Consider the following 10,687-nt stretch of genomic DNA (forward strand, 5'->3'; position numbering starts at 1 on the left):
CCAGGGTGGGTCTAGTTACCCTCCATAAGGCTCAAGGCTGGATTCTCCTAAAACTGGCCGGACCAATCACCATGAAGTGTAGAGTCAGAAGGCGGGCGTAACGAAGTGACGGCAGAGGCGACGATTCTGACAGAAACAACCGGCGCACAATAAACAGTTATCTTTCGACTCGGCTTTGGCCACGGCCCTTAAAGATTTGAAGCTAAAATTCAACTTGAAAGATAAACAAAGGACGGCACTTAAGTGTTTCATTGAGAAGAAAGACGTATTTGGACTTATGCCGACGGGATATGGCAAATCCTTAATATATCAGTTGGCTCCGCGGCTCCGCTGGTTGGGAAGCTAATGGGACTTAGCCACAATCCGCCGGTGCTTTCGGAACTACGTCAGCCTATTCGTTGCGTTGATTGGTTGTATACCTACCCAATTGCTGCAGAGGGATTTGATAGACAACCTTTTAGCCCGCCTCCCTCCCTGTCGAGCTTCCCTAGACCCTTGTGCCGTCAGAAACATGGGTGTAGCATGGCTAGGCTATCTGCCAGGCAGTGTTTATGCAAAACGTTTTTTTATGGATTAAAGCTGGCTACCAGTGATTTGCTGGGTCCTTGGTGGGGCTTCCTGGTTTGTTGATGTACATGTATGGTACCATATGAAATTCAGCTGGCCAAGATGCTTACAATAGAGGATTGGGGGAGATCCTCTCCAACCTCTCATCAACCTACTCATGAACTGCAGGCATTGTTAGGCATTTAAGAGTGACTGAGCCACTGCTTAACCAGTGATTGACTGTTTTCTCAGTGATTCAGTCACTGTTTTATCCAAGAGTATCATTAATTGAATGGGTAGGGTGGTCTGTTTAAAGAATCTGTACTGTATTTAACACGTTTTTAAGTAAGAATGTTTTTTAAAAGGTAGATAAGATACAATTAAATTATAGAGAATATATCATTTTAAGAATAAGTTATCATCTGTCATAAGGCTACTATATACTTTTGTGAAAATGTATTATTATGTGTGTCTAAGGTGATTAATGAATCTGAATGTCAGACTAAAGTAATAATGCACTAGTAACTTACAATATAAGTCCTATTCTTGTGTCTTTGGTTTCTACTATTATCACTATTGGAATCATTTTTTTCCATGGGTTTATTTTAGTGAATCTTTTAATAAACTGAAACCTCAGATAAATGTTGCCGAAGGGGTTTGATTAGCAAAACAGGCTCTGTTAGGAAGAAAAAAATGTGATAAACTTGGTCAGCTCCTCATTTTTTTTGTAAATACAATGACATTTTCACCACATGGTTTGCTTGCATTAATGTCATTTGAACTTCTATCATATGCAAACACAAGTAAAAAAAAATTAAATTTTACAGAAAAAATGCAGTTCAGGTTTAAATAGTACAATAAAAAATGGAAGACGTGATTCAATTGACTTAATTCAAGATTTAGTCCAACGTTTACTGTATAATAGATTAAAAACATGTAATTGAGCATTACCACATGAGACACCACTGAAAGTTTAAAAGTCACACAAGGACAACAGCAGGAATTTGTAAAATAATTGACATTTAAACTCTGAGTCCAATGTGCTGCACAATGCATTTTCTAAATTGCTAATTGCATTGTTTCATATCGTGGTTTGGATTTTAAATGAGTTAACTGGCCCTAGCATGTGGACTGCTATTTAAATCTTTCTTTTGACAGTACTATGATGTGGCTATGAGCTTGCGATTTTTATAAAAGTTCTTAAATGTGTAGATTTATTGAAGAAAATGCTACTTTGGTAATATAATCTTTAAAATAACATAATAACAAAAAACGCCAAGTTAATGAAAAACTAGATAATATAAATATCGTTTACAACTCTGACATTACTGTTGCTGTGTGGCATGTTTTTCATATAATGTTGTATTTAAATGTAGTTGTATGCAGTTAATCAATAACGTCATGTTGAAATCCAGAGAAGTTGTCAATAAAGTTTTCAAGAAATAAAAAAATCCGCGCGCAGATCTGTAAACTACGCACTGCGTCATGACGTGTACATCTGAATGGCGACGGGCTCATCCATGTAGCTGTAAGAGCTGCGGTGTGCGGACGGGGCAGCAGAGTTGTGTGGAGTTGAACGTCTCCTGCTAACCTGCTACTTGTAAACAACAGCAAAGGATGTGATTTGGACGTTTCAGTTTTTCAGCTAACACTCTATTCTTAACCATGGTGCAGCCAGCGGAGAAAGGTAAGTCACACACTGGAGCAATTTCTCAAAAAACTACCGCAATGTTTCGCTAAGCTAAATAGCAAACATCCAGACAGTACAGTTCCCTGAAAAAGTGGGCCACTGAAGGACCAACTCAGCATTTTGTGCTTTACGAGTCGTTAAAAAAGCTCATGTGACAAAAGAGGGAAGTTGCTTAACGCGCTGTTGTGTGCTTATTACGAAGAAAATGTTCAACTGCATAGTTTTTTTTTCGCTCAATCATTCACCACCACTGAGCTAATTCAGCTTTTGCTCTCACAAGCTGTGTGTTTTCCCCGAAATTTTCCACTTTACTGAGTTAAAGGGAATGTTTTCTTTAAACCTCCCAGCATACACAAGTGTGTTTCTCTTATTGAATTTGTTACCTATGCTGTATAGAATACGAATAATTAAATATCATTTAATAGTGACAGTCATATCTGACTTGTTATTGAGCTTCAGTGATTTTATTAATTAGTTGCCAACCAATGAATTAATGCCACACTATTTTGATAATACATTAATCAATTTGAGTATTTTTTAAAAGAAAAAAGTCATTCTTTCTTAAATTTGCATGTTTTCTGGTTTGGCAAACTGAATATTTGTGGGTTGTGGACAAAACAAAACATTTGAGGAATTTATATCGCGCTTTGGAAAACACTGATCAAGATTACTCATAATTTTCTTTCATTTTACATACTAAATTAGTTAATCCATAAAATAATCAGCAGTACAACTAATCTCTATTTGCAGCTCTGTTATTGAGTGTCATTTTAAGTCATAAAACCTGTCTGAAGAAGACCTTGAAAGCTTCAAAGCAAGCTGTTAAAGTCAAGCATTATCAAGAAAGTAAATTAGAGTACTCATGTATTCTTCATATTGGACAAAAGATGCTGCATAAATAGACAATTCTGTTGAGGTTTCAATAAGAGCATAATCTGAGATGCTCAACGTGAGGCTGCAAATAAGGTTTATATTCATTATTATTGATTACTGACTGTTTTCTCTATTAGTTGATTAGCTGTTTGGTCTATTAAGTGTCAGAAAATTCTGAAAAATATTACCAACGCCTTAGATGAAGCCTCAAATATGTTGTTTTTTTTCCCCCTCAATCCAAAGACATGAAGTTAAGTGTCAGGGGAGAGTAAAGAAAACAGAAAATATTAAAATGTAAGAAGCTGAAATTATTGAATGATCAAAATGTTGCAGATAAATTTATTAATTCCCAACAGTCAATTAATCATTGCAGCTCTTGCGTAAAATAATCTTTTGTGTTAATATTATTTGTCTGTTAATCACTGACGCTGTTCTCTCTGTTCTTGCTCCAGCCTATTATCGCTTCGTGGTGCTTTTCTTTAACTGTCTGCTGACATTTGGCTCCTACTTCTGCTTTGACATCCCCAGTGTTCTGCAGGATCAGTTTCAAGGGGTGAGTAAGTGGTCACAGAGGTCACTGGCTTAAAGATGCTGTCAGGATTAAATGGTTTCTCTACATCTGCTGACACGATTATTGCAGTTTGGTGTTAAAATTCCAAAGTTTATCCTACATTTGAAGCTGCTCAGATAAGAACTTTTATCATTGGCTTGTCCTCATGTGACAGAACCTGACATGTCCCAATGCGACGGTGATCAATGGGACAGTGGACTGTGTGGAGGGACTGGGGATGACCCCTCAGGAGTACAATCTTCTCTATGCCATCTATGCTTGGACGTAAGCACAGTCACACATTGTCTCCGCTGTATAAATGCTGATAAATGGCTTATCAGAGAAGAGCTACAGTTGGTGCTTCTCTCTCTTATCAACAGGAATGCAGTGGTGGTGATCATGGCTGGATTCCTGATTGACAAATTAGGAAACCGCTGTAAGTCTACATACGTCTGCCGTGCACACCCGTTCAAGCAAGCAACCGACAAAAAAGTAACGTAAATTGATTTATGTTTGCTCCTCTTTGCAGTCGGGGTGTTTCTGTTCTCCTTTCTGTGTGTTTTGGGCTCGTCCCTGTTCGCACTGGGGTCCCACTTCAAAGGAACTCCCTATCTGCTGCCACTGATGCTCACAGGCCGGCTCTTGTTTGGATCAGGCAATGGATCGCTAACCAGTAAGCCCACTTTATATATGCATATTCTTTATGATGTCATCTCTGAGAAGTGTTCCTAAACCGCTCTCCTCCTCTTCCTCATTAGTTGTTCAGAACCGCATCACAGCTTTCTGGTTCAAAGGAAAAGAGCTGGCTTTGGCTTTCGGTGTGACCCTGGCCTTCTCTCGCCTGGGTTCAGTCCTGAACTTCTTCTTCACCCAGAAATTTGAAGAAAACCATGGCATGCAGTGGACACTCTGGGGTGGTACGTCAAGAGGGGATAGTGATCTCGAAATATATGGTAGCACAGTGTTGAAGTAAGAGCTCCTCATGCCACACTGAATGTTTTCCTTTGTTTTCTAGGAGCACTGCTGTGTGTGCTGGGCTTCACCTCTGCTGTCATAGTCAGTGCGTTGGACAAGATTGGAATGAGGCAGCTGGGTCTAGATGGAGCCATCCAAGAAGAGTCCCGCAAAGTGGTATGAGCATTCTTTAATCAGAACTCAATTCCAGCCTTTTTTGCGGATGTGTGCGCACAGTATGTTGTGTAGTTTTTGCGTAGACTACATGATTTGTTTCCGTATGTGCAGAGAATTCAGGACGTGAAACTCCTGTCGCTACGATACTGGCTGCTGGTTCTCACCATCATGTTCTTTTACAACGGCATCTTCCCCTTCATCGCAGATGCCAGGTAGAGTTATCAACACAGCACACATGCATACATTTAAAATGAACGTATGAAGGCCAGTGCTGCATATATGAGTCCAAAAACATTTTAAACATAGGGGGAACACTGAGGGTGAATCGCAGCATCACTAAACAGTTAACTTGTGCTCTCTCTTCTACAAATCTGTAATAACGGTAAGCTTAGTAAGGTGTCTTGCTTGTGCCCAACCACTTCCAGACAATAATATGCATAGACGTGAAGCCACTTCTCACAGGTGCGTGACTTTAAAACAAAATGACATTTATGTAGTTTCTCATTTGAGGTTTAGTTACACTGGCATTGACATACAGGGACATAATAACCATCAGTTACTGAGCTAAGGCATAGTAGATATAGTTTTTCATATTTGAAAGTATATAATGTAGCTGATGGAATTAAAATTAATCTACTTATTCTTAAACTGAAAGGTGAAGCAAGCTGTTTCAAAAGAAGGAAGACTGAGTGGGAATGTTGAGGCGTCAGGTGTAACTGTGGCATATGGTCGAGTTAAAAAGCCATTTAGCTGAATTTTGCAGTCAAATTAACAAGATAGGCCACTTCTTCATTTCTCTTTAAACATTAGAAAAAACATCTGACTGTGAATAAATCCACAGATTTAATTATAGTGTGAAACATTGTGGTACAAATGATCAAAATTCAATCAAATTTTTTTAATCAAAGTAAGATGTTGTTTCTTGTTGTATTCCAATCTCAAAATGCTCCAAAAGCTTTACTCGTATATTAAAACCACCAAGATTTTCCTTTACCCACCTACCTGATTTCAGTTTAATAGCATGTCATCTTTTTCGCTAATCTAAATTTTGCAGATCTGAAAATATATAGAGTACATTTTGATTCTGTTTACATCAATAAATGTCATCCTACTGCATCAGTGCAGCAAGTACCATTTTAACTTACTTTCACCTGTTTGGTTTTTCCTCTCCAGCAAGTTCATTCAGGATAAGTATGACGACTACAGTCAGAAGGAGGCGGCTTACATCGCAGGGGCAGTTTATGACTGCTCCCTGGTCCTCTCAGCCGGCGTGGGCATTCTCATAGTAAGTCTCTGCACCCTGTTTTGTGTGATTTGCAAGGGTACAAACAACATACAGTTAAGCCGATTTAACCTGTGACGCTCTCTTGTGTATATTTCAGGATTATGTGGGTCTGCGGGGCATCTTTGCAGTGGCGTGTGCTGTCTTCACGCTGCCTGTGTTTGGGCTCCTGGCCTTCACATTTGTCCCTCCTCTGGTGTCCACCATCTGGCTGGGAGTCACTTATTCCTTTGCAGCTGTGAGTTTGGGTCAAACCGACCTAATTTTTACACCTAACACTTAATTATTTCTTCATATCTATTGACATAAAAGTCTTAGATGCCAACCTTGCTAAATTATTATTTATTATATGGTATGTTGTTTCTATTAGTATTTGTAATGGCTCTATAGAGGTGTCAGAATGTAGTAAATAAAACAAAATATCAACAGAAGGTGACCATTTGTGCACTTTTAGACTACTTGCACTGTGTTTTTTATTTGTTTTACCAGTATGTATGTCATGTCGAACCTTTTCCTGTCATTTCCAGGCGAGCATGTGGCCGTCTATTCCCCTCGTCGTGCCTCAGGCGACTCTGGGAACAGCCATGGGTCTGGCCACCTCTGTACAAATGATTGGCATTGGGGTGTCCAATCTAGTTGTTGGACAGATATTAGGTACCAAATCAAGGTAGGAAATGCATCGATTCGGCTCACATTGCGGTGCTCACATTCTTTGCTGTCTTTGTACTTATCCCCACATTTTCTCCATTTCTTTTCTTTTTTTAGTGAAACTAAGATTCCGTTGTGGCGTTGGCAGAGGATGATGATCTTCATGTTGGCCAACACCATCTGCTGCATTGTGACCTCAGTGCTGCTTAATATCGTGGATCGCAGACAGGTCAGATGTCCCACCGCATGAATTCTCACTTATTCTTTTTTGTAAGCTCATTGTACAGAGCAGACAGTTTGCTCAGTTAATATTTGTTTTCCTGCAGGGCGGGACCCTGAACAAGACAACCAAGAGGTCGGCACAGGCAGCAAGAGACTCAGACCGAGAACCGCTCAACCCTGGAGTGGAAGAGCAAAATGAGGATGATGATGAGGATGGTGCTGTCAGATCTCCTTCTATCAACTCATGAGTTGTTAATACTAATTACTGCTAGACCTGTGATTATCAGTTCTTCTCTTTTTAATAAATGTTACATGCAGTTGCTTTAGGAAGTTCAGGCTCCGTCACTTTTTGCACAAATGTTTGGCACCCCCCCCCCCCCCCCCCCCCCCAATCAATCTCCACTCTGTTAATAATGGCAGCGTGAAAATGTGTTTTTAGGATTTAAAAAAAAAATTAAGACAAAATGTGAAATCGCTCATTAACACAAGTACTCAGCCTTAATTTTGCTGAATCCCCTGCCTTCTTCTCGGGTAAGTCTCTACAGGCTTTGTAAACCTGAATTTGGACAGTTTATCTCTTTTTTTTCTGGCAGATTCTGTCGAGTTTGACTTGCATACGAAGATCTATAAACTGCCATCCTCAGATCTTTCCACAGATTTTCAGGGTTTCAAGTCTGGGCTTTGAGTGGACTACTCAAGAGCATCCACTTCAGTTTTGTCCTGGCTGATAGATCAACGGACACCCTCTCAGGTCAGTTACAGAGTCAACTTGGGAACCCTCAAAGTTTTAGAAATGGTTTAGTAGCCTCCCCTCATGATTGCACAGATGAAGGCAGGCTATTGGACTTCATAATTTTATGTGAACTATGGGATCTTATATGGTTGTGTGTGCCTTTTTAAAACTATGTCCAGTCACTTTAGTTTGCCACAGGTGGACTCAAACAGGGTGCATCTGATGCATTTGCAAAAATGTGTCTTTTTAAATTGAAGTAAAACATAATGAAGTATGCAAAAAGTTAAATAGTCTGAATGCTTTCTGAAGCAACTGTATGTACCAGTTTTTAGACTGTTCAGACCTCACTGAAACCACATTGTTTCTTCTTACCGTGTCATTGGTAACTACAGGGATTACCTTAAGGTGTCAAAGTAAATTCCAGTTAAGCAGTATTTGCACTCAAATTGTACATATGTGTTACACTAAATGTTCAATAGACAATATGCTTAAGTGTTACAGGTTTTTTAATTATATGGGTAAGAAGGGAAAAATCAAATGTTAGCAAAAAATCAAACTATCTTTGTAACCCTTTTTGAAGTTTTTGGTGTTTTTTTTAAACATTAAACACATTTTATCAATCTTATTGCCACTAGCTATTGACTTCACTGCCATAACTGATGGTCCTGGGATTCATGATGTCGCTTTTTAAAATGTACAATTGTTTTTTTATTATGTAAAAATGCATGATCTGAAAAAAACGTCTGTTTTTATTATAATTTTCTTCCTCTGAGTTGTTTGTAAATCTGCTTGACCTTTACAATGACTTTCAGTTTATTGTTTAGCTGCCCGTCCTGCAACTTGATCATTTTGATCCATTCTCTCAGATATATTTTCGGCCACAGCAAGCAGATATTTCCAACCAAAAAATGCTCAATAAACTTGCACAACACTATCAGCACAGCATCAGACAGCAGAACGGCATTGATCAACTAGTTTCTGAACACAGTGAAGCATTTTGCACCTAAAAAGTTCTACAAGAGGCTTAAACAAAACCTAAAGAAAGGCAATACTGAATTTGCTTTCAAAAGGTGACCATAACCACAATTCAGTGTCAGTACAGGCACAATATCTTATATTTTCCCAATTACCAATCATGTTGTCATTGAAGCAGTTGCTGTAGAAAAAAAATTCTTCAGCCGAAACTGTAGTTATTGTGATTTTAATGTCAACTTTTACCTGAAATGTGAATCTTTGCTAATCCGATCATTTTATTTATTTATAACTCTGTATTTCCTCTACCACCAGCAGGGGGAGCTCATTGCACTTCTTGCTGTGTGTTCAGTCTATAAACCACAGTATCTGCAGTGACCACAGGGTTGTCTACACTCCACCATTGTGTTTGTGTTACTGGCCTTTGCTGGAGCGCCACACATTCCCCTCCATTCCTTTGTGTAAATTCATAATAACTAGTTACGTGCACATCGGACACTTCTTTCATAACCCAGTGTGGGTGTTTTGGGGAGGTTGTCAAGATAACAGTACTTCATATCGCATCCATCATCCTGTCAGCAACCGCAAGAATGTAGCCTTCATTAAAATAGCTACAGATAAATAGCACAACACCAAAGAAGTGTCACTTCTTTTAGGCTTTCTCTTGTGCTTCTAAGCCTGTGTCTGCTAAATGATGTTTTTTTACATTAGTGACTTATCCAACAGTCAGCGTGAAATGATCTGTTGTGTAAATTGTTTGCTTTTTCACTTTTTGCATTAATATTCATTGCAGTATTTTTGTAACATAACAGTGTAGATTCTTATGTATGCTGGTGTAAAATAGTGTTTTCTGCAAAATTCTCCCAAGTTTTGATAATTTATTCCACATAATATCAAAGCAGTAATAAACCAGAAAGATGTAAGGATGATGAGTCTAGCTTAACTTTCACTTTCTGCTAGTAAAACATGCATAAAGGGCTGAAAGAACGCCTTATCTATTCTGATGAGACCAGGTGCGTTTTTATGGAAAACATTCCAGTTTTCAGTGTGACAGAACGTCACCTTCCTACAATTGCATTACTGTAAACCTTTCAATAGTTTTTGCCGTTGGAGTTCAGTGAAACACAGATTACGGAGTTTCTAAATAGATCTAATGCTGCAGTCCTCAAATAGTGCTTGTGTAGTAGTTGGATGCCAACCTTGTGTCCCTGATGCGGTGCCAGTGTTGAATGTGGTGCCCTCAGAAGACTGCAGGCTTTTTCTTTTTTTTGCAGTCTGGCAGTTTTAAAGTTCTGTGATTTTTGAGGATGAATTTTTTTTTTTGTCCAGCTGTCCTTGTGTTCAGTCATAATCCAAACCAGAACCACACAGACAGGATCTGACCTGTGCAGATAAGGTGACCTTTTCTGCAGCTTTGAATAAAAATGATTGTAACTTCATGCATAGCTGGATGATACAATACAGGGGCAGCTCATAATCTTCTTAAAATACCGTCCCAATCACCAGCTTGCTGGATGAATGCATCTCAACTGGTGACATAGTTGTGTCAAGTCAAAGTCACTGGAAAGGAGGGAAGAAGGTTACCTGATAAGGACTTCCTAGAGCTCAGATCCTCTGTTTACTGTGAAGATAAACCCTAAAAATATACCTTCTTTAATCTTCTTAAGGGGCGTGTGGTAGAAGTTAGTCTTTGCCTGTTAGACAACACACACACACACACACACACACACATACACGCTGAGTCAGTCACAACGTCTTATAGAGCAACTTAATACCTGACATTCACCAGGAAGCTTTGACATCTTCAGGTTTGCTTTATGGTTTCTCACCTGGAGTCGGTCTGCAGCCTCAACTGTTTGGCTGAAAGTCTCGACAACATGAGCGTGTCGAGCCTCCTGAACCTCAGCAGCCTGGGCAAGATCTGCGGCTCCAGCCACAGCAGTGAAATGGTCATTTTGGACCGGGTCAAGAGGAAGAACTCTGTGAGGCGCATGTCGATAATTGAAGATGGCGAAATTGCGGAGGTTCTCTACCTTATTC

At 39.3% G+C, this 10,687-nt stretch overlaps 1 protein-coding gene across 1 annotated transcript; it reads left to right on the forward strand.

The window, feature by feature from the left end:
- Window positions 1-2,047: 2,047 nt before the first annotated feature.
- Window positions 2,048-7,272, forward strand: mfsd1l (major facilitator superfamily domain containing 1-like). The gene is made up of 13 exons (XM_022220347.2): window positions 2,048-2,233; window positions 3,562-3,662; window positions 3,835-3,944; window positions 4,040-4,095; window positions 4,189-4,332; window positions 4,418-4,576; window positions 4,675-4,790; window positions 4,902-5,002; window positions 5,964-6,075; window positions 6,173-6,310; window positions 6,600-6,739; window positions 6,838-6,949; window positions 7,047-7,272. Exons 1-13 carry the CDS (start codon window positions 2,212-2,214, stop codon window positions 7,188-7,190), a joined length of 1,455 nt encoding a protein of 484 aa, XP_022076039.2. The 5' UTR covers window positions 2,048-2,211; the 3' UTR covers window positions 7,191-7,272.
- Window positions 7,273-10,687: the final 3,415 nt, after the last annotated feature.

The sequence above is a fragment of the Acanthochromis polyacanthus genome, chromosome 19 (genome assembly GCF_021347895.1).
Source record: "Acanthochromis polyacanthus isolate Apoly-LR-REF ecotype Palm Island chromosome 19, KAUST_Apoly_ChrSc, whole genome shotgun sequence".
Lineage (NCBI taxonomy): Eukaryota > Metazoa > Chordata > Actinopteri > Pomacentridae > Acanthochromis > Acanthochromis polyacanthus.

Excerpts from the sequence above, each read along its gene's own strand:
- mfsd1l (XM_022220347.2), top strand. The coding sequence starts at position 2,212 with ATGGTGCAGCCAGCGGAGAAAG. Across the intron at positions 3,945-4,039 it reads TATGCCATCTATGCTTGGAC|GAATGCAGTGGTGGTGATCA; the intron begins GTAAGCACAGTC and ends TCTTATCAACAG. Across the intron at positions 6,076-6,172 it reads CCGGCGTGGGCATTCTCATA|GATTATGTGGGTCTGCGGGG; the intron begins GTAAGTCTCTGC and ends TGTATATTTCAG.